The sequence below is a fragment of the Musa acuminata genome, chromosome BXJ1-3 (assembly GCF_036884655.1).
Source record: "Musa acuminata AAA Group cultivar baxijiao chromosome BXJ1-3, Cavendish_Baxijiao_AAA, whole genome shotgun sequence".
Taxonomy (NCBI): Eukaryota; Viridiplantae; Streptophyta; class Magnoliopsida; order Zingiberales; family Musaceae; genus Musa; species Musa acuminata.
In genome coordinates this window covers 9,665,838-9,692,694 of record NC_088329.1, presented here as the reverse complement: position 1 = coordinate 9,692,694, position 26,857 = coordinate 9,665,838, and the positions used below count along the sequence as shown (strand labels likewise).

General features: G+C 38.5%; 3 protein-coding genes across 4 annotated transcripts; 1 reads left to right on the top strand and 2 right to left on the bottom strand.

The window, feature by feature from the left end:
• The first annotated feature begins 1,550 nt into the window (after window positions 1-1,550).
• Window positions 1,551-5,495, top strand: LOC103978165 (probable protein phosphatase 2C 27). Of its 2 annotated transcripts, none has more exons than XM_009393870.3 (4): window positions 1,551-1,869; window positions 3,030-3,224; window positions 4,152-4,360; window positions 4,678-5,495. In XM_009393870.3, exons 1-4 carry the CDS (start codon window positions 1,801-1,803, stop codon window positions 5,261-5,263), a joined length of 1,059 nt encoding a protein of 352 aa, XP_009392145.2. In that variant the 5' UTR covers window positions 1,551-1,800; the 3' UTR covers window positions 5,264-5,495. The 2 variants fall into 2 exon arrangements, with proteins under 2 accessions (XP_009392145.2, XP_009392144.2); XM_009393869.3 differs by having other exon boundaries at window positions 1,553-1,902.
• Window positions 5,496-5,964: 469 nt separating this feature from the next.
• LOC103978164 (small ribosomal subunit protein uS17) lies at window positions 5,965-16,531 on the bottom strand. Its single transcript, XM_009393868.3, has 6 exons — window positions 16,377-16,531; window positions 8,256-8,296; window positions 8,052-8,152; window positions 6,622-6,766; window positions 6,457-6,546; window positions 5,965-6,271 (listed from the first exon to the last, which is right to left on the bottom strand). The coding sequence occupies exons 1-6, from the start codon at window positions 16,386-16,388 to the stop codon at window positions 6,178-6,180; spliced, it is 483 nt and encodes a 160-aa protein (XP_009392143.1). The 5' UTR covers window positions 16,389-16,531; the 3' UTR covers window positions 5,965-6,177.
• A 445-nt stretch (window positions 16,532-16,976) lies between these two features.
• On the bottom strand, window positions 16,977-26,008 carry LOC103978163 (protein S-acyltransferase 24). Its single transcript, XM_009393866.3, has 13 exons — window positions 25,618-26,008; window positions 25,362-25,502; window positions 24,134-24,246; window positions 23,861-23,940; window positions 23,614-23,777; window positions 21,826-21,964; window positions 21,630-21,729; window positions 19,735-19,792; window positions 18,878-18,955; window positions 18,693-18,791; window positions 18,469-18,547; window positions 18,224-18,369; window positions 16,977-17,647 (listed from the first exon to the last, which is right to left on the bottom strand). The coding sequence occupies exons 1-13, from the start codon at window positions 25,882-25,884 to the stop codon at window positions 17,228-17,230; spliced, it is 1,884 nt and encodes a 627-aa protein (XP_009392141.2). The 5' UTR covers window positions 25,885-26,008; the 3' UTR covers window positions 16,977-17,227.
• Between the last annotated feature and the right edge of the window lie 849 nt (window positions 26,009-26,857).

Genomic DNA, 26,857 nt, shown 5'->3' with positions numbered 1-26,857 from the left:
AACATGTCTTGTTTGTGTACTTCATGCTTATCGTCTCACTTGGAAGCAGTAGAATCTCTTTTTGTTCGTGCGTGTAAAAGAGCTCGATTGCACTTTATAGATTTATTATCTAAATTTCATCGGGCACGAGAGGAAGAACAGGTTATATTTTCTAAGACTTTTCTTATATTTTTAAAACCAATTCTTTAGTTATCTTATACTAATTTTTATATCATTATTCTAACATAATGAATCTACTATGTGTTGAGGTGTTTGATATTTTATTTTCTTATAAAAACATTTTAAAAAGATAATTTTTAGTAGGCTTAAATTTCTGTCTCTCTGCATGGATTAGTTATTGTGGTAAAATGATGACTACAAATGCACCAATGTTTTATGCAAATAAGTTATCCACATGAAAGGCTTAGGCAATTTGTGAGTGAAATGAGATGATGAATGATTTCACACATTTGAAAACTGTTCATATACTATGATCACATCCTCTTGGTATGTATTCAATGAATCATCACAAATTATTGGATTAGTCTTAATCAAATCATACTTCAAGTTGATTATGTTTTGATGAAGATTATAAGAATCATGTGGCTCAAAAATCAAAAACCCTTTTTGTTGGTCAAGTCAAAGGGAACAAAAAGAATACCATGATAGCAATTAATTATTATCTTAAAAATAAAAATAATCAACATTAGGTGTGAAACAAGGTATCCAATTAAATAGATGATGAGATACATACAATTGCATACCTATAATTAAATCCTTGTAGGTCATGAAGGTCTACTTCTTTATGTCTCAATATATACAATTGCATACCTATAATTAACATGATTGATGAGAAATGTTAGATCCATTGCTTGTGAGTCATGCAAACATGCAATATTTCATTATATTTTATTATATTTCTACAGGTGATTTGTCATGATAATATTAATACTGGCCCAATTTTTCATCAAAACACATATGAGAATCAGATGGCTGAAAGCCAAATTATTTTATAGAAATCTTTTGTTTTTTGTCCTACAAATATAATTATTTTATATAGTGAAAGAGTCTCATTTGTGGTTAAATTTTTATTGTTTTATCCTTTGAGATCTTATTTATCTTTAGCCCAGCTTAGATGTATCAAGATTTCTAATACTTATATAAGTAAAAATATATATTTAATGATATGTTAATTTACTTGAGTCGTGCAACACTCTCGATCATATTTTACGACGAGAAGTCGACTTGATAGCATTAGAGAAAAATAAAATTAATAAATGATTTAGATTATTGTACCGAGAGTGTCATGTCATAAGAGAAATTAGACGAAAAATTATATGTTTTAAAATATATTTATTATCGAATATTAGGATATTTTCTAGAGATATTTAAAAAAAATTATATAAAAATAGAGTTAGAAAAACACACGTGATAAAAAGAAAAAGAAAGAGAAATCCAAATGGAACATTTTTAGAAAAGAAAAATCTAAAGAGGTGACAAAGCCGCAAAAATGAAATCTAAGCAAAAATCTCCTATTTCCGGCCACGCTTTTGCCACACACGCACACAAATCTCCACCTGCTCCTCTCGTTTCCTTTCCTTCCTCGACGCTCTCTGCTCCCTCGACCTACCTTTTAACCCCCACTCCACCAAATGATCCCATCCCCCAATTACCCCATTGCGTCTCTTACAACATATTCTCAGAATCTTCTCCCCCTCCCCTCTTCTCTCTCTTGTTTATGCCGTATGCTGCTGTTCTCTCCCTCTGGGAAATTGACTCTGTTGAACCGCCCAGGTTCGTCGGTCCTCGAGCAGAACCGCCATGTGCGTGAAGGACGAGATAGGGGAGGTATCGGAGGAGACGGAAAAGTTGCTATCTTGCGATGCTACGGTGGGGAAAAGCTCCAGTTTTGACAATTGCCCTGTTAGTGCCCTGTGATTATGTTTTCTTTTCCTTTCTCTTGAATGTCGTCTTCATGCGGCTCTTCTTGTTCGACCATAAGTTCTCGACATATATTCATATTATATATATGTATATGTTAATTTACTTGTCGCTCGTAGTGCATTCCCCTTTTTGGATGATCCTTGTTGGTCTCTATCTAATATTCTTCTTTGGTTTTCTTTTGTTTCTTATTTAATCGAGTCGAGGATTTTTCTGTGTCTCGTTTTCCATGCTACTTTCTATTGAATTGCACGATTGCTGTAGCTTCTTGTTTTAGCTGTCTTTTCTAGGTCTGATTATTCTTCACATACACACATTAATGTTCTTGAATTGCTTCAGCAGCTTCTTGGTTTTGCTGTCCTTTCTAAGGCTAGATCAATCTGCTGCGAAATTACAGAGATGGAAACTAAATTGATATATTTGTTGTGTAAATTGTTTCAGATTCTTTATGAACTTCAGTGTTGTTACTGTCTCACTTAGAAATTTTTTGCTAGTGTCTTGATGAAATGATTGCTACTGTCCTGATAGGTTTATGTGCCTCTTGGGATTATGTTTGCCATCTTCATTCTTCGATGGTCATTTTTCTAGCTCTATCAATTCTTCTGATCGTTTCTGATCGTACATTGTCATGGTTCCTGTGCATATATCCGGAACTGCGTGTTGTTGTTGATATCTGATGTTGGCTTCTGAAATCAGAGAATATGTTTTTCATGTAGTGATTTGTGTTGATGAATTTATCTGTCACTGCTTTTTTCGATACCCAGAGTTTTACTGTAATGATATTATAAGTTCGGCGATCATTACTTTGTGATCTTGACTTACATGGATAGAGTCTTTACTGTAATGATATTGACTTACATGTATGTCATGATGAAACATAAACTCGAACACGTAAAGTGTTTGTTGGTAGCTTTGCATCACTCATTATGGATTTTCTTTTTCATCTCTAGTCATCGCATCTTTGCAATGCTTAAACTTAATCAGAGAGTGTGAGAGCTTGAAGTGAAGACTACACCTTTTGATTTTGTCATTAAGTGTTTTATAGATCTGGAAGATCTTCTTTCCTGCCTCTTGTTCATACATGTTACTAACAATGTTACTTTTGACAGATGAATAGAAGTGTGAATACAGTCGCGATAGACGATGTGAATCCGATAACGGACTTTGTCCCCATCATTCGTTCGGGGGAATGGTCTGACATTGGCACCCGATCGTATATGGAAGATACTCATATATGCATCAGTGATCTAGCTAAAAAGTTCGGCTGTCGTAACCTCAAAGGAGAGGCTATTTCCTTCTATGGAGTGAGTGATAATAGTAGCTCTGTTGTTATTCGTTCATGCTTATTATTTTTTTATCTATAAGTTCTATGTCTCATTAAGGTTGATAACTGTCCACCTGCATGTCATAATACATTATCTAGAAATTTGAACCTTTCAGTGTGATTCGTTGCTTCGAAAATGCCTAAAAACCAAAACCACAGGACTTAAGTCCCTTTTTTTTCCTATCAGTCCAGACATCCAATGTGCGACTTCTGATCTTAAGGTTTACTTTAACTCAAGACATATCTTAGAACTTTATTTTAACTTCCAACTCCTATCTTTCTTTCTCATGATTGATTTGGGTTTCTTAATCATTTGATCCTAAAATAAATCATTGAAGCAAAGGCCGTTCTTCTCAATGTGACTGACCTTTCACAAAAGGCATCATAAACTGCATCTGTTTTCCACATTTGAGTTGGCAAGATGTCCATTTTCTTGCTCAGCCAAATGACATCTACCTGCCATATTTGGTCCATGTTTTCTTGTTGACTGTTAAAGAGGCAAACGTTGGATGGCCAAAAGGTTTGATAATGTGTTCAATGGCTTTTCTAGGTTACGCACTTTACACTAGTTTAAATTTTCCGAGGACATTGTTGTGTGCTTTGCTTTCATTGATGTACATACAGTAGCTTCCTTTGGACCAAGCTATGCATGATTTAGGTCGCCGATGTCTGCAAGAGTCGTTTAGTAAATTAGTAAAACAAAACCATTGAGATTTTGAATACTTCTTTAAACGCAAAGTTCTCATGAAAATTTTATACTCTTTTTTACTCTCTTGATGAAAGAGGTAGTCATTATTGATACAATCATTTCTAAGAAGAACAGCCACTTGATTTCAATATTGACACTACACTTTGTTGTCATACTGTAGATTGAGTCAAATATCTTACAATGATTTCTGTTCTTTAGGTATTCGATGGGCATGGAGGAAAAGATGCTGCACATTTTGTACGTGACAACCTACCGATGGTCATCGTGGAAGATTCTGATTTTCCTCTTGAGCTTGAAAAGGTTATTGTTAGATCATATTTGGAAACCGACTTACAGTTTGCGAAGACATGCTCTCCACTTACCCCATCTTCTGGCACAACCGCTCTATCAGCAATGATACTTGGAAGGTAGGCGGGTTTCTTCTTTCTAAAGTGCATAACTCTTCTAGTGATTGATTCTTTTCTTCATAAACTAGTACTAATGACAAACTAAGAGTTTAGTCTCATCAAGCCGATGTGTTGGTGTTAGCATCTTTACAACAAATTCTTTATACTTGAAAAAAAAGAAACATGTTTCTTTTACGACAACATTTTTTTAGGTTTCATAACATAATTCCATGAGATACTCCTTTTTGTTGGTTTTCTTTCGAGAGAGTGAAATAGAGCGTAATATTACGCTTATCTTGTGGCACTGACTATTAGTACTAATGAGAATGTCTTTGTAGATCTCTTCTGGTTGCAAACGCTGGAGATTGCCGAGCAGTGCTTTCCCAACGAGGCGTGGCTATAGAAATGTCGAAGGACCACAAGCCTTCTTGTGCAAACGAGCGAAAGCGCATCGAATCTCTCGGTGGCTTCATAGTAGACGATGCCTACTTAAATGGGGAGCTTGCCGTCACTCGAGCCCTCGGTGATTGGGGTTTCGAAGGCTTGAAAGATATTGACCAGCCGAACGGACTTCTCATTGCTGAACCAGAGCTGAAAAAGATCATGTTGACAAAGGAGGACGAATTCTTACTAATAGGCAGTGATGGCATATGGGATGTCTTCTCAAACCAAAACGCTGTAGATTTTGCAAGGCGACAGCTGCAAGAGCACAATGATGCGACGTCCTGTTGCAAGGAACTAGTCCAGGAGGCGATGAAGCGCGGTGCTATGGACAATCTCACAATCGTTATGGTGTGCTTTCACATGGATCCCCCTCCTGCTCGTACCATGCAACGACGTAGACGTACTATATCGACAAAGGGTTTTCATACCCTCAGTGACCTACTAAAAGAGAAAGTAGCATCACCAACTAGTTTAGAGTGACAGATTTCAACCGGCATATCTATAGGAAGTGACTACTTGTCTGTAATTGTAGAAATTAAAGGCATATTATTTTCCCAGGTCATTCTTGGGTGTGCAGGATAGTTCATGCTCAATTTTGGTGTTCATAAAATATGACAGATTGTTGATTAAATAAGATAGTGAAACACTAGCTCAAATTTGTCATGTGTATCTGTTCTTCAAGTCAGAAATCAGAGAAATGCAATTGCTACTCTCTTTTTTTTTTGAATCATTTTCAGACTTTTTTTTTGTTTTGCAAAGGACAGATTTGACCACAGGACCTTTCTATCAAAATCAAAAACTTTAACCAAACTACTAGCCGACTCTTAATTTAGTGAGATTTCAAAGGACTTACTATCAAAATCAAAATCTTCACCGATTAAACCAGCTGACACCGATAACATTCCAATTCAAAATTTGGTAGAAGCAAAAACAAAATGTTTTTTTAAACCATCTCCTATTCCTCGAAACAACAAAAACAAAACTGATGGCAGAGAGACACTGAGATATCCCTCGTGATCTTCCATCGTGTCTTGTAGAGGACTGTAGGAACCTGTGATGATCAAACATTGGCCGTCTTTACTGTTCGCAGAGTTTTGTGCCATTACAGTCTGACTACTACCATCCTGGCAAAACCAGCATGGCCGTGAAATGTGTGTTGCGAACCAAACATGTCCAACCCATAAAACAAGGAACAACAGTCTTTATCTCAATCAATTCCATGGGCATTGGGTACAAGTTTTACTCCATTCTCTATCATTTCAACAAAATCCAAAATAACTTTCTGGTGTTTACCACACTTTGCAAAATAAAATGAACTAACCATAACCAAACTATCAGAAATCTGAACATAGTCCACCACAAAATGCAAAACTTTCAGGCATTTCTAGCAAAATTCAAACTGCTGCAAAGGCCTTCTTCCCACCACCGCTTGTTGATCCAGCTGGGATGACTTTTAGTACATTAAAGCTAACAGTCTTCGCCAGCGGCCTGGACAACATCCAATAACACTAAGAAATCGATGTGGTTAAAAAATTCCAAGATCTCTCAAATCTCCAAGTACAAGTAAGCAAAAACCTTTGTTCTCTAAATTAACCAATCAAAACAGAACCAACATAAAGAGAAATAGGTTAAACATATCTTTTGTTACCAGCATATGAAGAAATAACGCTCACCTGCACTGACCAATAATAACATGGTCACCTTCCTTCACACGGAAACAAGGAGATATATGTGCAGCAATATTGGAGTGCCTCTTCTCGTATCTAAGGCAAGAAAATAACATCTTTAATCCCTATAAGTAGCAATTAGAAATGACAACAGGGCAGTTTCTTGCTTGCCTTTGATATTTCTTCACATAGTGAAGGTAGTTACGGCGTACGATGATGGTTCTGTTCATTTTGGCACTGTGGCATGTGCCTGCTAAGATGCGACCTCGAATTGAAACATTCCCAGTGAATGGGCATTTCTTATCGATGTAGGTCCCTGCAAACAACAGTCATGTTTCAGAGAGTGAGAAACGTGGGTCATATCCATTAAAGCTGGTTAAAGCTATGACTTTGTAAACAAAGAAAATAAACAAATTTACAACTAGCCAGTCATTTAAGTCAATACAGCAGGCGCTGCACAAACTGACGGCTCTTGCTAAATGTTATAAGATGGCACTTTCTTGTTAAAATAAAAACAATCCTTAACAATTACAAATACCCAAAGGATATACCAAAAACATCCAGATTAACTTACTGTGTGATAAGTCAAAAAAAAAGAAAAAAAAAAAAGAACCTTGCATATGAAATATGTTAAAGAACCTCGCAAAACCAAGAAGTCGAAGACAAAATGCCACAAAACACCAAAATGAAATATGTTGAATGCCCAAGCATATGAATGAAGGCGCAGTTTCAAATCGAAGGACAGAGGTCCAAGATTGCCATCATCAAGAAAGATGAATATGCATGATCAAGCTGAAATTTTAACAACCTAGGTTGCTTGGTTGATTCATTACTAAGGTTCCACAGGAGCTCAAAGAAATGCAACTTTAAAATCCACCAAATATGCTAAGGGCATGAACATCAGTCTCTTGTAAACAAATGTAAGAAATTGTTCTCTGTATCCATTGTCATAACAACAATAACAAACACTAGAACATGAGCACTGCAGCTGCTTCACATAGGGTATCTCAACTAGTTAGTCACTATGTACTAGCTAGTCATTCTCATGATTGGCATTCTCTGTTGGTTAGATCATAACTTCCCACTTAAACATCACAATGCACTATAATGCACCTTTGTTTCATCTCCCCGAAGGCAATTTTTTTTTTTCAGAATAGCTGTCTTTAGCATTTGCAGACATAGAATGAAAGGCAAGAATCATTGGAAATTAAAAAAAAACTTCCACTTTTTGATGGAAAGCTTATCCTAGCACAGAGGCACCAAGTAGAATGAAACCAGTCGTTCATGATGATGGCCAAATATAAGTCATGAAACCTTACCAATGATGACAGAATCTCCTTTAACTCTATATATGACTCAAACTATTGTATGCGTTGTAATTTTTTTAATTGGACTCCTAACACAATAAAACAATGCAAGATAGCATGTAACCACATCAAGATGATGAACACAATCCAGAAAGAAGAAGACAAAATGTAGCAATTGGCCACAAAAACAGCATGGTCAACTAGAATGAAACCAAAGGATAAAAAGAACACATTAATCACAATACTTAAGCTTATATTCAAGTAAGCTGAGGAAAAACATGTTAGAGTCAAGACCTTCAATAGCCTCTCTGGGGGTCTTGAAGCCAAGACCAATACTCTTCCAAAATCTATTACCACCTTTTCCAGGCCTCTTTCCCTTTCCAGATTTTTTTGAGCTGCAAATTACCAACATTTGTTAAAATAAAATATTAAATTCTCAACATTGATTTCTTTCAGAAATCAGAACAACTGATATTAAGCTCTTGTCCTTATTTATACCATAGAAACACCTTTGGCTGCTTCAAGAATGCCTTTTCTGTCTGTACAACAAATATAAGACGGTTAGAAACATGCCCGACCTCATCAAAACGATCCTCAATAGTTGATTAGGCACAAAATGCACCAAAAAATTTTCTAGACATGTTCACTACATAAATGAAAAGGCACTATTTTACAGGTCAAACCTTGCATTATAATTCATAATTAGCTGCAGATAATTACAAATAAAGCCAAAGACATGTCTTAGTTTCAGTGTCTTCAAATTTAATCAAATAATATCACCTCTATTGTCTTGATCAAAGTAACTGACACTCAAATACTAACAACCTCAATCTTAATCGAATGGTACCACCTCTATGTGACGAGATAAAACAAAAAGAAAAAGAGATGATTAGGCAGTTGCAACCACGTCCATGTGATTGGGATGAGGGAGTTGCAACCTCCCATGCGTGGATGCAATGTGGGGAGTTGCAACCTCCCATCTCATCTCCTCCCGACATATGAGTGCAGGTGTTCTCCCTTCTCATGCCTATATAAGGCATCGAGATGCAGCATCCCAATTAAGTCCAATCCAGTGCAGAGTGCACTGAGGAATAGGGAAAGAAAGGGAAGAAAGAAAGAGGAAGAAAGAGCACAATGAGGAGAGGAAATCTTCTACTTCATTTGGTTTTTTCTTGGTTTCTCCCTTTTGTGAGTTTCTCTTTCTCAGTTTCTCCTAGTACAAGAGAGGTATCATGTTTCTCTTTGTATTAGAGAGAAGGTTGTAATCTCATTTTTATAGTGAATACATTTTAGTTTGCTTGTGGATGTTTCCCTCAACTGGTTGAGGGTTTTTCCATGTTACATCTTTGTGTTATTATTCTAGTTGGTTTTTATCTTCGACTTTATTGTTTTAGCTCGATACTGCTTGCCCACATATGGCTTTGGTTCATTGTTCCTATTTTATTCTAATAGTGGTAGCAAAGCCAACAGTTCAAAAAGACCCAAAGGTTGCAGAGTCACTATTCAGGGAAAAGTGAGGGGGTCAGTTCAAGGAGGAAAGCAAATCAAGTCAAACAATGGCGACAAAGTTCGAGATAGATAAGTTCAACATAAGTAATTTTTCCCTATGGAAGATGAAGATGAGGTCAATTCTAAGTAAGGATAATTGCCTAATGGCAACTGGAGACAGACCCAAAGATTTCACGAACGATAAAAAATGGGAGGGGAGATGGATGACAACGCAATCGCCAACTTGCACCTGGCATTAGCAGATGGAGTTATATCTAGTATCATAGAGAATACAATAGCAAAGGAGATCTTAGATACTCTGACAAGGTTATATGAAGCCAAGTCACTTCACAACAAGGCTTTTTTAAAGGGAAGACTCTACACTCTTCGAATGTTGGAATCCACATCGGTAACGGAATACATTGTTCTCTCAACTTTCTACCATGGAGCATAATATTGAAGAGACGGAATGTGTCAAGCTTCTTCTTTAGAGTTTACCTGATTAATATGATCAACTCATCATCAACACAACCACTTTAGTCTTTGATGTTGTTGCAGCATAGTTCTAGAAGAGGAAAATAGACGCAAAAACAAGAAAGACAGATTGGTGATGTTGCAGCAAGCTGAGGCGTTATTTATAACAAGAGGTAGATCAATGGAGTGTGGCCCCAGTGAGGAAATCGACAGAGTAGATTAAAGTCTAGAAGAAGAAAGAATATCAAGTGCTATAACTATGGCAAGATGGGACACATCAAGGAGTGTGTGAAGAACAAGAACATAGACAAAAAGAAAGGAACTAAACCAAAAGATTCTCGGAGTTGCACGGTTAGTACCTCAAGTGAAGGCAAAGTGTTCTATGGCAAGGCAACAACCTTTTCCGAAAGAAGAAAAGCGCTTGAGGATGTTTGACTAGTAGATTCAACAGCATCTTGGCACATGACCTCCAAAAAAGAATGGTTCCATTAATATCAACTTGTCTCAGGAGGATCTGTTTCTCTGGATAATAATTATACCTTGGAGATTACCAACATTGGTACCATCAAGATAAAGATGTAAGATGGCAAGGTTTGCACTATTCAAGGGGTATGACATGTCAAAGGTCTCAAGAAAAATCTACTATCAGTTGGACAATTGGATGAGCTTGGTTGCAGGACTCATTATTGAAAATGGGACTATGAAGATTGTCAGAGGAGCATTCATTGTTATAAAGGCAGAGACGATCCCTACTAATCAATACCAAGGTAGGCAATACCGAATGATACCGCCTGATACGGGCGGTACGTACCGATCCGACGATATACCGATACGCGGATAGCCAGCTACTGAGCGAATATATATATATATATATATATATATATATATATATATATATATATATATATATATATATATATATATATATATACCGAGCGGTATACGGCTCGGTATATAGTTTCATACCGTACCGAGCGAACGTCGAAACTCCGGTACGGTACGAAATTGCAGACCTTAATCAATACATACTTTTGAGAGAAACACTACAAGAGACAAATGAATCTGTTGCATCATCTGACTCTAGAGAAGAATCTACAATGTTGTGGCATTGAAGACTAAGAGATATGTCAGAAGAAGGCCTAAAGATTCTCTCTGATAGAAGCCTTATTCTTGGAATCAAATCGTCATTTAAAGCAAGGGTAAACCTTCAATCAGGGAAAAGGATCAAGTACTTGTAAATAAATAATAGAGGAGAATATACGAGCAAGGAGTTTGATCCTTTCTGCAGGCACGAAGGCATTGAGAGGCAGCTTACAATGTTATACAATCCTCAACAGAATGGTGTGGCAGAGCAGATAAACAAGACTCCTTTAGAGAGAACCAGAGCATTACAAGATACCGTAGGTGTGGCCAAGTCATTTTAGGCTAAAACAATAAGAACTATCTGTTATGATATCAATAGGTCTCCTTCAACAACGATTGAACTGAAGACACCTATGGAGATGTGGACTGGTAAACTAGCTAACTATTCTTCCTTATATACTTTTGGTCGTCCTGTCACGAACAAAATTGTAAACAAGGTGTTCGATGTAATGCTTATGTATGTCCGTGTCTTTTAATTTCATGCTTTGCACGACATGTAGAGGGACGGTCAAAGGCTTAACAGCCCCATTTTAGTTGGATTTAGTGGTCGTTTTAGGCTTGTAAATAAATGTTGTGTCATGTTGACACTTGTGAAAGATATCGATTTATAGTGAACTATTTTGGACACTTTGTTGTGCGACTGTTTAGAGCTTGTAAAGTCTATTTGTAATTTGCATTGGCTATAAAGTGTTTACCGAAATGATTACTTGTGGATCCCGAGTGAGGCGCTTTCTCTAACTCGTTTTCTCTTTTGTATGTCTCAAGGGACCATAAGAGGTTTCAGGGAGGCTGACCTTTGCAGACGGACACGCAAGGGTGCCGCATGACTTAAGCAAAACCAACTAAGCCCGTGATAGATGGTATCAGAGCAGGACAAACACTTATAAAAACACTTAGCATACAAACGTGGGTGATCTAACGAGGCTGCGTTGAGGGCAACCAGCACGTGCGACCGCTTGGGGGGAAAACGAGTATAGAGATATAGGGAAAAGGAGTCGCTCAGAGGAGCAGGCATCTGAGATTGGCATTCTGAGGAATGGCCAACCCTTCGCGCAAGAGGCACTATGAAGACAAGCAAGTTGGGAAGAATGCGTAGCGCACAAAGGTTGGGATGGCTGAGTTTGAGCTACGGCTTAACGTTGGCAACCATACTTGATGGTGTTCAATGCAAATGAGGCGCTTGGTAAAGAATGAGACCATGCAAGGTGGAATGAGTTGTTCAGCGATCCAAAGAGTTGTGCAAAACTAACAGAGGTGAGTGGAATTGCTAACTCGAAGAAATCGGTACTCATACAAGGGCTTGTATGCGAACGATGGAGTGTTCGTGGTCATCCCAAGGCGATCGAAACTTAGCGTCATAGAGCATTGAAACTTTCTCTTCAGCATGAGAAGGATACGTCCGTAGAAGGGTGAAGTGTGCAGTGAGTTCAACATGTTACTACGCCTTGAGGGATGCAACAAGAGTTGTATTGACGTGGAGTCGCAATCTAGCAAGTGCGTTTGCGGGAGAGAAAACAATACACAGTTTGTTCAACAAGGCAGAGTAGTACAAGGGAATGGTGGTCATTGAAACTTTTAGAGAAAATGAAACGAAGAGAGAAGTTGCTCCAATGAGAAAGATATCTAGTAGGAGGGATAAGTCTCGGTTCTCTAGAGGGAGAACCATGTGCAACAGACCGTACATGTTGAGGAAGAGTATCTCAAAACAACTTTACAAAGCTCAACAGACTGGACGAGTGACGATAAGTTGTCACATGATCTCGCATGAGATAATACATTGGGAGATGCATTGCAAGATCAAGTGGGGGATAGATCCAAGGCAACACAAATAAAGGCACACTTGGAGTCAATATGGAGATCAGACTCAATAGAGGGCTAACCCGTGAAATGATGGGCGTGAGTGAGGATTATCATCAACTCAATGCAAATCGAAGAGCGAAGCAACTTGGGTGTAACTTGGCAGAGTACCCAAGTCGCATGAAGGGAGCCGACATAGAAGACGAAATATGGAGCAGAGACACAGAGCTTTCCTTGGACAGATGTCAAAGGCATGAACTCTTATAGAGACAAGAGCGGGATCATATCATTCTATGGGTCCTTCATTCAGATGGAGCGTACTCATTTTGCATAGTGTCAAAAACGAAGGGAGATTCTAAGCACATGTACCTTATCTCGAAGAAGCATTTGATGGAGGAACCAAGGCAACTCAACTTACGGAGATAAAGTTAGGTTCAGAAGGCCTTGACACAGGGCAAGAGATGCAGAGACGAATACTCTTGAAGAATATGCCACAATGCTACAATTCAAGTTGTCATAAAAGAAGTGGTGCGCGACAAAGATTGTGCTAATAAGGGCAGAGGGCTAGGATTTAAACAATGGTGCACCAATTTCAACGAAATCGATGGACTTCGGGAGCTACAAGGCGATGGACTATCATAAAGCGGTGCTTCATCTAGGTGTGACTCGAGAGCGGGTGGACGAAGGTCGATTGCCAAATGAGCAAACACAATCGAATGCGGAAGAGGCCCTGTGATGTGTTGACAGAGGCTACACATGAAGGGATCACAATTCGAGTTCATCCCACAAAGATCATAATACAATAGAGATGTCACTAGGAGACGACATGGTGTAACGGATCGTGGTGAAACAATTCGTGATAATACAATACACGAATCTAGTCTCGCGAGGGGCTATATCATACAAAGGTATGATCGAGAGCTACTGGGAGCTCCACTTCGATGAATAACACGATAAAAAAAAAGACTATGGATTTAAGGAGTAAATGTCATGGTATTGCTGAGGTGGGTCTTCTGTGCGTGCATCAAATTTTACATCAGATAAAAGTTGAAACAGCATGATGGATTAAAAGTTTGACTACTCAACAATAGCAACGAAGAGCAACTGAGCGCCAAGATACGCATTGCAGTTGAAGCGAAAGATTAAAGACTCAGCAAAAGCGAGGAGTTGCAGCGTTAGCAAGGGCTTCGACGAGGATGTCGAAGAAATAAGTGGGAGCAAATGTCACGGTCAAAATTGTAAATGGGGTGTTCGATGTAATGCTTATGTTCGTGTCTTTTGGTTTGTTCATGCTTTGCACAACATGTAGAGGGACGGACGAAGGCTTAACAACCCCCGTTTAGTTGGGTTTGGTGGTTGTTTTAGGCTTGTAAATAAAGGTTGTATCATGTGGACATTTATGAGAGATGTCGATTTGTAGTGAACCATTTTGGACCCTTTGTTGTGCGATCGTTCAGAGCTTGTAAAGTTTGTTTATAATTTACATTGGCTATGAAGTGTTTACAGAAATGATTGCTTATGGATCCTGAATGAGGCGCTTTCTCTAACCCGTTTTCTTTTTTGTAGGTCCTAAGGGACCATAAAAGGTTTCGGGGAGGCTGACCTTTGCGGACGAACACGCAAGGGTGCCACACGACTTAAGCAAAACCATCTAAATCCGTGACAGTCTGACATATATAATATATAATGCCACGAAAAGAACGAAGCTTGATTCCAAGTCCAGAACGTGTATATTCTTGGGCTTTGTTGATGGAGTGAAGGGATATCACTTACAGGACCCCACTAACCATAAGATAATCATCAGTAGAGATGTCATCTTTGTAGAAATTTTATAAAAAGATGCAAATGATAGCACAAAGATCAAAAGTTCAAAAATTATTGAAGTTTAGGTGGAAGAGGATTCTTCTAAAGCAGCATCGGAGCATGATGAACAAGTGCTAGTCCAATCCAAGACTCTAGAAGTTCAACGGTCAACTCATAAAAGGGTACCACCGACTTATCATAATGAGTATGTTTCGAAGACAATGTGCATATGATCTTCTAACAAAGAATGGAGAGCCATCAACTATTCAAAGGGCTATATGTAATCCAGATGCATCTTTGTGGATGACAACAATACGAAAAGTAATTGAAGCTTTACACAAAAACAAGACTTGGAAACTTGTCCCACTACCGCAAGGAAGAAAAGCCATCGAAAACATATCGGATTACAAGATCAAGAGAGAGCAATGATCAAGTGGAGCGACATCGTGTACGACTGGTGGTGAAAGGATATGCTCTAAAAGAAGGTATTGACTTTAATGAAATATTTTCCCCTGTTGTTTGACTTACTACAGTTTGAATAATTCTGGCTTTATGTGGTACATTTGACTTACATATAGAACAATTAGATTTGAAAACCACATTTCTTCATGATGAACTTAAAGAAGAGATTTATATGCTCCAACTAGAGGGTTTTGCTAAAAAAGAAAAAAAAGAATTTGGTTTATCCTATGGTAGTTCTATCTACTACAGAAGCAGAGTCCATGACAACTATACAAGCTTGCAAGGAGAAAAATTGTATTAGAAGGTTAATAAAGAAACTTAGGCATAAGCAGGAGGCTATTCTCTTGTACTATGATAGTTAGAGTGCCTTACATATCGCAAAGAATCCAACCTTCCATTACAGGACAAAACACATAAGAGTTTAATATCACTTCGTCCGAGAAACAGTGGAGGATGGTATCACAAAAATAATAGAGGATCGACACAATGAACAGCCTAGCAGATGTTATAACAAAGACAATCAACACAAATAAGTTCGTGTGCAATAGATCTTATGGCCTGGCGGAGACGTAAGCAACAAGACTTGACAAGCAAGGATGAAGGCTTTCATTTCCTTTTTATTTTTTGTTTTAAGTGGGAGATTATGAAGAGATAACGATAAAACTAAAAAAGGAACTGAGGAGGCAATCACAACCACCTCTGTGTGATTGGGTAGTTGCACCCACATGGACGAGGGAGTTGCATCCTCCGATGCAATGTGGGGATTTGCAACTTCCCATCTCATCTCTTGTTGATGTACGAGGGAAGGAGTTCTCCCCTCTCGTGCCAAGTCATTGAGATGCAGCATCCAAATTAAATCCAATCCAGTGCAAAGTGCAGCGAGGAATAGAGAAGGAAAGGGAAGAAAGAGGAATAATTTGGTTCCTTCTTAGTTTCTCCTATTACAAGAGAGGTGTTGTTTTTCATTGTATTAAAGAGAATGTTGTAATCTCATCTTTTATGGCGAATACCTTCTTGCTTGTCCGTGGATGTTTCCCTCAACCAATTGAGGGTTTTACCACGTTACATCTTGGTGTTATTATTCTAATTGGTTTTGATCTTCAGCTTTATCATTTTAGCTTGATCCTACTTGCCCGCATCTGGTTTTGGTTCTTTGTTCCTATTTGATTCTAACACTCCATTAGATAAAGTCAGATAGATGTCTTATTTCAGTTCTCCAAATGTAAAAAGGCATCCTATCATGTATGCTAAACTGCAGCACTCAACACATTCTTCCATTCAAATAGCTGGATCTCAGAACCGAGGCGCTAACAATCCCAACTACGATACATCAATCAAACACGCCAAAACACCACACATCTAAACTAATAAAGAAGGGATTTTTCCCTTTAGGAAGAAGACGAGTGGGCGTGACAGAACAGACAAGTTCATAAAGCGGAGACGAGATCTGACCTGTTCTGCCATGACCGATCAGGGGAGAAGAACGAGGAACGAAGGAACGGAAGCGTCGGCCAAAGAGAGAGAGAGAGAGAGGCTGTGGAGCTCCTCGTACGCTAAATCCAAACCCTAGCGCCGGCAATACAGGAGCGACGCTGAGCCTTCTTATAGAGACGGCTTCGAGCTTCGTATAAAAGTGGTCCATCTATGAAGGAATAGGCTCAGCCCATTTGTAGTCCGCTCTATTAAGGCCCATCAGCTCAACAGGTCCCACAACTCGTAATGGTGTTGGCCACGTATGGGCCCCACAAGCCAACTCCCGGAAGAGGGCCGAATCATGCCACAGAGACTTCTTTTTTTTATAGAACATTTTCGAGATTTTTTTGTCTTTTTTTTTTTTTAAGTTTGCCCTTTTTTCAATTTTTCCTGCAAATTTTAAATAAGCTATTTTTGGTTCTTCTGAAATCGGTTATTTTGTTGTTTTCCTTTTTCTACAAACCATCAAAAACAAGAAAAAATTTATGGAATAATACATCTCTCAAGAATGGAGAATATTTGTCATACGAACAAGAAGTTTTGAATTATCTTACTTGACAGGAGTCTGACCAACAATAATAAAGCCACAAAATCATAATTATTTGAGATTGGCTATATATATCTTTTGCCAATCATGTAAAATCATATCTGAAATCGTCTGATACTAAAAATCTAACATTCGGGGTTACAACATTCATGAGAACAAAACTGATCCAAGATGATACAATATCTAAGAGGGAACATCTAGATTCGAACAAGAAAGACAGCAAAATATTTCAATGGTTATGATACAAGAGGCACAATCTCATGCTATCCTGGTATGTAGAAGATCATAATGGCAGAATCCGAGAGTTGTGCCGATTGTTGCGACCAAGTCCCAAGCCCAATCCTAGAGGGGCACCATCGATTTTATTGTTGTTGTGGCAGCACTTCAACGAATTAGCATGGCCGTGGGGTCTTGAATTTTTGGTTTGAACATCGACACAGATGTGACCGTTGCCACTCTGATGCAAATGGTTCTCCCCATTCTGTAAATCTGTGCTTCTTGTCATCTGAATCATCCCTGTTCCTTCCGAGGGCTGTGTCTGGTCTGGGAGCTCCACATCTTCATTGTATCCTTTTATAAAGAAATCCAAGCAGTTCTTGCGGATGCCATGATCATAGGGGTTTCTAAACCTTCCACCTGGACCTCTGAGGTAGCTATATCTCATAGCATTTGCCATTTCATTTGTTGTAATGTTCCGTGAGATCTGTGCCCCAAAAAAATAAGGAAAACTATGTAACCAATAATAGTACTTAAGCAACAGTTGGAGAAATGGCATAAACTTCTACTCCATGAAGCCAGCATGTTGGGTTAGCATAACAAGAGGGTCAGGACAGTACAGAAAGCCTTCCCTGGAATAAAAGCATTATAACATTTCTTTGTCCACCCACATTTAGAAAATGAAAGAGAAAGGTGCATGTGATGAAAATTAAAGCATTTATTGGTAAGTTGTTATATTCTACCAAAGTGCTTAAAGCATAATTCAGTAAGTTGTTTGCTTGATTAGCCACACCAGCATATTGTTTATTTCTGGATTCTTCGATGAGATTCAAAATCTTTATATTTCTGTAAAAAAAACCAGTAGAAAGAGTGTTTTAACTCAATTAAAATATAAATATTATGTTCTCCGCCATTATGTATAGGGACAAAGAAAAGAAATACAAATAGAACTGAAATGTAAAAGCTATAGTCACATTAAGATTTGAATACTGATATTTTCGCACGGATTCTCATTTGTCATCCAAATAATGCAATGGAGTAGCAGAAAACCCCAAGTGAGTACCTGTGATGCTTGGACAGCAGTTAAGACAGCAACTCCAAAGAACAGAAAAAAATCCATTATCAGAAATGATATTGCCCCAGGATGCTCACTAGCATTATGACTCAACCATCCACCAAAAGATGGTGGAGAGGGATCTTTCACGATTCCTGCAGGAAGTATTTGCTTTTCTTAGCAGTGAGTCAAATAACAGCAAAAGACTAATTCAAAGAGGAAAGTTAAAGTAGACAACTTTAAAAGATACGTACTTGTAATGGTCACCAGACCAGTAATAATCATTGCTGAAACTTCTAGAATAAGAAACATGAAAAAGTCCCACTTATTCCTCTGCAGATCAATGGTTAACAAATTAGAATATCAAGAAACTAACATAGTCGGGAATCGATCATATTGCACAATGAACATCACAATGCTTTCAGAAGAACAAAGAATAACAAACAACTGAGAAGCAAGTCACGAGTGTCACGAGAACCTTGCCAATACAATTAGATACCCAAGGACAGTGATGATCAAACTGCTCGACACAACGGTCACAAGTGGAACAATGTTTTGCACGTACTGGCCTGACAATCTAAACATTATTTCAATCAAATTTAGATCAGAAATTCCAAGAATAAGATAAGAAAAAAAAGTTTCCTCATATGGATATAAGAGTACCTTGCATGTTGCACACAACTGGGACCAATTCCCAGCCAAAAGGGCAGGATGGTTTAAATCTGTCTTTAATAAGGGTTCCTATAAGCACAAATATAAAAGTAGTGAATCATAAGCAATTCTGAAGGAAATATAAAAATTTTAATCATTTGCATTTGTGAATCAAAAGTCTTTGTCGCTGATTAGCATCTGCCATAATCTCCTTTTCAAATCATATTCTATTTTTCACAATACCTAATAAAAAAGGTTATCAGGAGTACTCGTCGTGTCGAAAGTGGTGACATCTGTGCATTATGCATACACTAATAGAATCATTGATTACAGTTAGTGTAAGACAAAAAAGTATTTATGGAAATACAGAGCTAAAATCTTAAAAAGAAAAAAAGTTGAAGCATATTTCATTCTTGCAGTATGCTTCCCTGTTAAAATACTTGTCAGCATCACAGCATAATCAGTATGAAATGAGAGGCATGGAGTGCCTATACAGTTCATGACATATAAAGTCACCACATGAATATAAATGAAATGAGTGGCATGGCGTGCCCTGCAATACAGTGTATATGGTACTAATGGGTATAAAAGAAATCCCTACTTTGTTGGGAGGAGACATATATGCTCATGACATATAAAGTCACTACTCATGATTCAATATGCACCTTCCTCACTTGTACAAGGGCAATGTAGCATGTATTTATAGCTAACAATCTAGTTAAAATGCGTCTAGGGGATTTTGTTGAGCAACTGATGTATACTTGTTAAGATTCAAAAATACAGACACATAAGGTTGTGGCATTGTTATAAAGAGAAAAAATATATATCTACAGTAGCTAGTAACAGAGCAAGCCAAGTTTGCAGCTCACGTCATCTCTGAGGCTTTGTGCATCCCGTACATTCCTGTTGATGAAACCAGGATCTTTCCTGTGGCAAATCAAAATATTGCAGTGAGATGAGCTTCACACATCTAAATTGACATAATCATTGAATATATATGTATTTTCCTAGTACCTGTGTGCAAAAAATGGATCAGAAAACTGCAATAAAATTCAGTTGTGTATATAAACACAAAGCAACATACCTGGTCTACAATGTTCATTCACATAAAGCAAAAGAGAAGTATGGATTATTTATTTTTAAAAGAAGACCTGTATAAAACACATACCGACCAAGCACCACCCCACCCCACTGCATCCACCTAATGCTTGATGCCCTCAGAATCATTTTTCAACAGGCCAATCCTCCATATCCCCCTCCATCACCTCTTCCTGCATCCCTGCAAGTGATCCTCATTTTCTTCGTTTTATCGATTGTCTTAAACAAACCAAATGAGTGACATATATATTAATATAATAAAGTGCCACGCCACCGTACTCCATCCACCTAATGCTTGCCTGCTGCCTGCCCTGGGCATCCCCTTCAAGTATCAACAGGCCAATCCTCCATATACCCTTCCATCACCTCTTCTTACATCCCTACACATGATCATCATTTTCTTCTTTTCACCTATTTTCTTAAGCGATCCAAATGAATAACATATATAAGTGTATTGATATAATAGATTGTGATAACATGGGACCTTCAGTCCTAAACTAGAATACACAACTTTGTAATTCTAGAGGACTACCTTCGTTACTAGCATCCATCACAACTTTTTGAGTGCTTTAAGCACTATGGACCTGAATTCCCGATGATGCACTCCTTTTTCTTTATTAACTTTATGCTAACCCACAGGCTTTAGGCTATAAAAGGGAGAGAAGCCCTCTCCACAACAGAGTACAAACATCTGGGCCAAAACCATTTACCATAACCATACAAATTTGGTTCAACTGCTAAAATCCAGCAATGACTACAAATACCTGTAAGAATGAAAATTTTGGAATGCATTTGACATGAATACAACTGTCAACTGCCTTGTTTTCTGCCAAATGGATGCTAAAGGGCTTGGATCCTAAATTTGACGGACCCATCAGCAATTTTGATTGATAGGATTAAAATGAATAACAAATCATTATAACAAAATGAGTCGAAAAAACCAATCCTTGTTTAATGAATAAAAAAAAGGCACATGGTTTTACTTCAAGTGATGATTAAATAGGATCGTATGAATAAAATAGTAATGACCTGAGCCATCTGCTTTGATACCCTTTCAACTATTAGGATACCTATATCATGTGAAATAACTAATATGTTAAAAAATTAGGTAATAACACATTTGAACACCATTGAATTTATTCTAGCAACTTACAGATACGGACCAAAATACAAGCTGCTTGGAGAAATTGGAACTAAGTGAACGTAAAAACATGCACAAACTGTCTCACCATAATGTAAGGTAACTTAGCTTCAGCTACATTTCCAGTCTAATGATCCACTTACACCATTATAATCAAAATTGGCAGTAAGACTAATGTGAACCAATAAAATTTTTACAATATAATAAAAGCTAGCAGAAGCTTTGAATCTTGTATATAATTTTTCCACGTAACATATAATTTGTGTATAACAATGTGCAAGTTCAAAAAGAATTGTCCAACAGCTCAACATATATATAGAAGAGCAAAGATCATGTATTTCTCACATCAACTGTCTTTGGTACTCATAACATGAACTATGCAATAGCTAGGATAAGTACCACATCCAGGAAACACTGATTTACAGAAACAAACCATCACACATCATAAATCATTGAGTTCCACATTACAATCTATTTAAATATTTAGTTATGCAAGAAAACAAACTGTGGATAAGCTGAGAGTACCTGCTACATCTATAAAACATGACTAATCCTGCAGTTGCCAGGAAAAATCCTGACCAGGCAAAAAGCCCAAATACAAATGTTAATTTCAGGATGTAAGAACCTACATCCACAAAACAAAAGAAAATAGAAGAGTAAGTCTACATGTTCAATTTATTTGACAGGATGGGCATGTTATGAATCACATAACAAAATATACCTGCAATAACTGAATGTACATATGTAAGCAGCATGGCTACTATGACGCACCAAAGAGCAGGTGCAAGTCCCAATTTTGATAGCTTTCCCAGGTGACTATTCCCATTGCAGCGCCTATCGAGTACACGTCTAGCATTGCCCTGCATAACTCAAGTAATATTAAGTACAATACAGTGACAAGTTTAAGGTACGCAAGACAAACTATAACAGGAAAAAATGCATAATAGTCTACAGAAGCTTAAACAGTAGCTTATTTTACCAACTCTAAAGTTCAGATGGAATGTGCTAAACTGGAGTAGATGAAAACCATACTCATTTAGTAAATCGTCTAGATACAGCTTCTAGAATTGAACATTCAGGCACCATTTAGAGAAACCTCAACAGTTCTATGCAAGCCCAAGAAAGATCCAAATCGCAATTGGTGAACTAACCAATCTGACTACTCAGCTAGCAAGTCAGCTTCAGATAATTCCAATTAGAAGAGTTTATAGATTAGAAAATGAAACTAGAATTTAGAACATTACACTACATTTCAAGAGGGAATAATGCCAGCAGATAAAAGAGTTATAACCACATAAAATTGCAGAGCGTTTATTCTTGGAGCTTGCACAATAGGGAGGCAACAAATTACCTCAGCTAATTATTTAGTCAAAGCGAGGACATTGCTAGCTGCAATGCAGTATTTTTCTAGGGTCCTAATAGACAGTCTCACAAACACAAGACACCTGTATGTGTACTATTTACGTACACATGCATGTGGTATCCTAACAGTCAGGCTCACAAACACGGACACATAATGTATATGCATGCATGACTGTATGTATACATGCACAGGTCAAGTAAACTAGCGAAGAACCAATCCTTTGAAAGAGAATTGATTAAGGAAACCGACAAATAGCTGCCCACTGGTGCACAGAATTAGGAGTCTACTACTGACAAATAGCTGCCCACTGGGTTCCAACTGGCAAACCTCTAAGATAAAGGTAAGGCTTTCTTATTTTGACCCAAATAAGCTTTCAATCAAAAATAATACAAAAAACCAAATCACAGAGGAAGGGAGACGAAGAATACTCTTCAAAGTCTCTATTTGTAAGGTAGTAGGATAAAGTCCATGCAGGCTTCTAGAAGAGTTCAAAACATGGGCAGCTTTTTCTGGTTAAATTCAACTTGTTATTGCTTAGACTTGCACATAATCAAAAGCTTTTTTCCTTCCAAGAATCTACCTTAATTATGCATTCATGTGTGTAAGAACCATGTCAATTATTACTCCCATTTGATGTTCATCATCCTGCAGTGCATTAAACACTTTCATATATGTTGCTGCATGTGTCTCATCACAATCTAATGTGCTCAATATAAAAGCACAACCAAACATCTTTTAGAGCAGAAAACATCTTGACCACAACAAATAAAGCCATAGATCACAAGCATTTGTGATCAGCTATATGGGAACCAACCAGAGAGCATGATGCCTTTTCAATACTTGTCTTTTCGTTTATACATGCAACGTAAGCAATTTCCGCTACATTGCATGCTTCTGTCCTGATGTATGGTATAAACAAGTTGTTTGATAATGATCCTGAAAAACCAAACATCAAGAGCAAAACAAATTACAGGAAATATTTATTGACACCTTAAGGCAAAATGAAAGAAAGCAAAGGCACTTAATAGCAAAAGAAAAATTCCCCAGCTGATGGGATTCCCTTATGTCTAACAACAATAAATGCAAAGCAAACAATTGACATGCTTTTAATTAAGAAGTAATCTATTAGAGACACAGAATACCTACAAGGAAAAAAGCAACTTGTCGATGACCCCTATCTGATGCAAGCTGAGCAGGAGTTAACCCGGTATTATCTGTGATCATCAGGTCCTCTTTCTTCCCTGCTTGAACTAGAACTGTACATGCCTCTAGATTTCCTCTAATAGCAGACCAGTGAAGAGGAGTACAACCTATCGAGCGCAAAGAAATTAAAAGGAGCCAAAATGATCAAATTACAGAATGTATAAATGAAATAAAACAAAATAGAATTTACCCTCTTTATCCTGTCGCCCCCTATAGGCATCCAGAAACAGAAGAAGACGTATGCAGTCAGCAAATCCCTTGTAAGCAGCCCTAAAAAATATATTAAACTAAAATGAAAAATATAAACAATATTTGCAAGTAAATAAGTATAATTCCCATAATTGTAAAAGGTAGAAGATGCTGAGACCAACTTGTGAAATTAAAAGGTAGCAAGTCTCCCAGAGGAAAAAAGAATTAGGATATTGCTCCATGGTTTTACTGCAGATAGGAGAATATTATATACCAGTGTAAGGGGCTTCTTCCATCATTATCAGGGACATCTGGATCAGCATTCCATTTTGTGACAATATGATAGAGAAATGCTGTCTGGCCATATTGTGCTGCAACATGAGTGGTCTGCAATCAAGTGGAACTTGTTAAGGGGACCAGAAAACAGGTGCAAACTTGAAGGAAATTACAAAAGACAGAATCATACAGATATGAGCATGTTTATATGTTGATCAAGCATCAGGCTAACACAGCTAAAAGCATAGACATTTTTGTTCCAAAGACACTGAATTCCTCATCTATGATAAGATATCTGTCATCAACTAATAGTAGAACTGCAACAGTCCAGACCGATCCTGTCTATGAGTAATTACAAGTCAACTGAGTAAGCTATGTTAAAAAAAAAAAATTCAAGCCAGACTATACCACACTTACCATAAAAGCCAAACCAAAGCAAGTAAAATATATTTTTCTGGTCCTAGACTTCTAGTACCTCATATTCTCAATTCATATAACTCAATTTCCATAAGATATTGCTCAATCACAGTCCTTATTCATATGAAATTCCTAATTCATCATTGTGGAGTCATGAATACATAGGAAAAGTGCAAAAGACAAAAAAGAAAATCAAATTATAATGTAATTAAGTTTCAGGTAAAAAATACAAATATATAGTATAATAAACTATAAGTAACAATGATTTATAGCTTGGTTTCTAAGTAGAAAGCTGCCCAGATGTGTTTTATTTTCCAGCATGACAACAATGATTTGTCAACCCACAGGTATTTCTCATCCTGGGAGTTTCTCTCTATCACAATTGTGCCGGATCATTTATGCCACTGACTAAAGAAAGGAAAGGAAGTAACTAACTCATGGTCATCTACAGTAAGAGTGATCAAGCATGTGGTATGTTCAATCAACCAGCAGGTCTGCATTCTAGTAAAACTTTACGTAAATGTAACACAAAGGTATGAATTCGTGACCAATCAGCATATTAAGAGGGGAAGTTCCCAAATTTCTGAGCTGGTCTTCTACCTATTTCTCTAGCCATAAAATCTAAATCAGTTCGTAGATCAGCATGCCGAAGTCAAGTTGTCGGCCACAGAGCAAAGACAATTGTTCATCGCTGAGGCGAAAGATACTAAAGTGTACATGATGACTAAACTTCTTCCTATGAAGAACACAAGCAGAGAAACATGAAGAAAGACAAAATTGTTCCGACAATAATTATAGGGAAACCATACCTGATACCCGTACAAGTCTGACGCATCAACACGAGCACCTTCCTTCAGCAGTAGCTCAGCGACCTGGATGTGCCCCCGCACTGCACTCCAATGGAGCGCCGTCTGCCCCGTGTTGTCGGTGGCATTGACATCCCCTCCGTGCTGATACAAACAACAGGAATCAACGGATGGAACAGATCAATAGACACTACAGAGAACAACGGACCCAAAAGAAAAACCCCTAATTTTACACCATCGGGGACGGGGGAGAAGATACCTCGATGATGTACAGGGCAGCGGCGGTGCGGTTATTGAGGGCGGCCCATTGGAGGGCGTAATACCCGGCCCCATCCGGCTCCGAGACGGAGCACCCCTCCGTCTCCACCAGCCGCTGGAGCTTCTCCAGATCCCCGTACGCAGCCGCCGTGTACACATCGTTCTTCAAGGCCTCATCCCCCTCCGCCCCTCCTCCATCTCCCGCCGACACCGGCGCTCCTCCCCCGACGCCGGTCCCCTCGTCCAGCACCTCGATCTCCGACGCCATCGATTTCGCCGCCGCCGCCGCCGCCCCCAAGAATCACCCCGATCCGGAGACTCGAAGGAGGAAAGGCCTCTTTCTTAGATTTGGGTTCTCGGGCGAGGAGAGAGAGAGAGGGGAGAGCCCGAGACTTTTTGGTAGAGCGTCATTTATTTTACTCGTTTGAAATCAAATATTCTCCTGTACACTTTTACATTTGCCCCCCTCCCAATTAAACTTTTCACGTTTCCCCCTCAGGAAAGCGAGAAATTAGTGAATCGGGCTCTGCAGGCCGCGGCTGCGCGTCGGGGCCCGCCACAAAATCATGGATAGCCCAACCTTACCTCTGGTTCGAGTGCCTCGTCACATGATGGGGCCCACCGACTTACTAATGCGAATCCAGGTTGCCTGACCTGGATCGAACAGGAGATCCTCTCGAGCTGGTGGTTCTCTGTTGTGCTCTTCGTAAGCGTCTCAAGATGGTTAAACGCATTATATTCCATAATGCGAGGGAGCTACGTGAAAGTTTCCAACTGTTACAGTGACCCGAGACACTTTTGTTCGGGCGTAATGGATTGACTAGCTAATTCCGGTAGGACGGCGGTGATCGCACATTGAGACGGTGTGGTTACCGCATGACGCGTGAGAAGCTGCGTTGACCATCGAATTGGCTTTTGATTTAAGGGGGAATGATGGTGAGTTCGTGTGGTTAGACTCGTCGATGAAGAGATCTCTACATCGAATTAGCATGTGATTTGAGATGTGAAAACAATATCTGTTTTCTGCAGAGGTAAAATTATTTGTGATTGTTTTTATTACACGTCGTGTTGATTTCTAAGGTGTGAGTTTGGGAGTGCGCGTCACCTTCTACCTTGGATCATGATGATTCCAAGGAAGAAAAGTCTCGGTGGTGCCAAAAGAACGTGAGGAAGACGGTCCACATCCTCCCCATCTGAGGTGCAAGTGACGTGTTAGGCGAGACCCGTGGCTGTCTGGGTTG

Coding starts and splice junctions, on each gene's coding strand:
- LOC103978165 (XM_009393869.3), top strand. CDS start 1,801: ATGTGCGTGAAGGACGAGATAGGGGAGGTATCGGAGGAGACGGAAAAG. Junction 1,903..3,029: donor CCAGTTTTGACAATTGCCCT/GTTAGTGCCCTG, acceptor TACTTTTGACAG/ATGAATAGAAGTGTGAATAC. Junction 3,225..4,151: donor AGGCTATTTCCTTCTATGGA/GTGAGTGATAAT, acceptor TCTGTTCTTTAG/GTATTCGATGGGCATGGAGG.
- LOC103978164 (XM_009393868.3), bottom strand. Junction 6,767..8,051: donor CCCCAGAGAGGCTATTGAAG/GTCTTGACTCTA, acceptor TGTTGTTTGCAG/GGACCTACATCGATAAGAAA. Junction 6,272..6,456: donor GTTATTATTGGTCAGTGCAG/GTGAGCGTTATT, acceptor GATGTTGTCCAG/GCCGCTGGCGAAGACTGTTA.
- LOC103978163 (XM_009393866.3), bottom strand. CDS start 25,884: ATGGCGTCGGAGATCGAGGTGCTGGACGAGGGGACCGGCGTCGGGGGA. Junction 18,956..19,734: donor CACAAAGCCTCAGAGATGAC/GTGAGCTGCAAA, acceptor TTGTGCTTATAG/GAACCCTTATTAAAGACAGA. Junction 18,548..18,692: donor TATCTAATTGTATTGGCAAG/GTTCTCGTGACA, acceptor ATTGATCTGCAG/AGGAATAAGTGGGACTTTTT.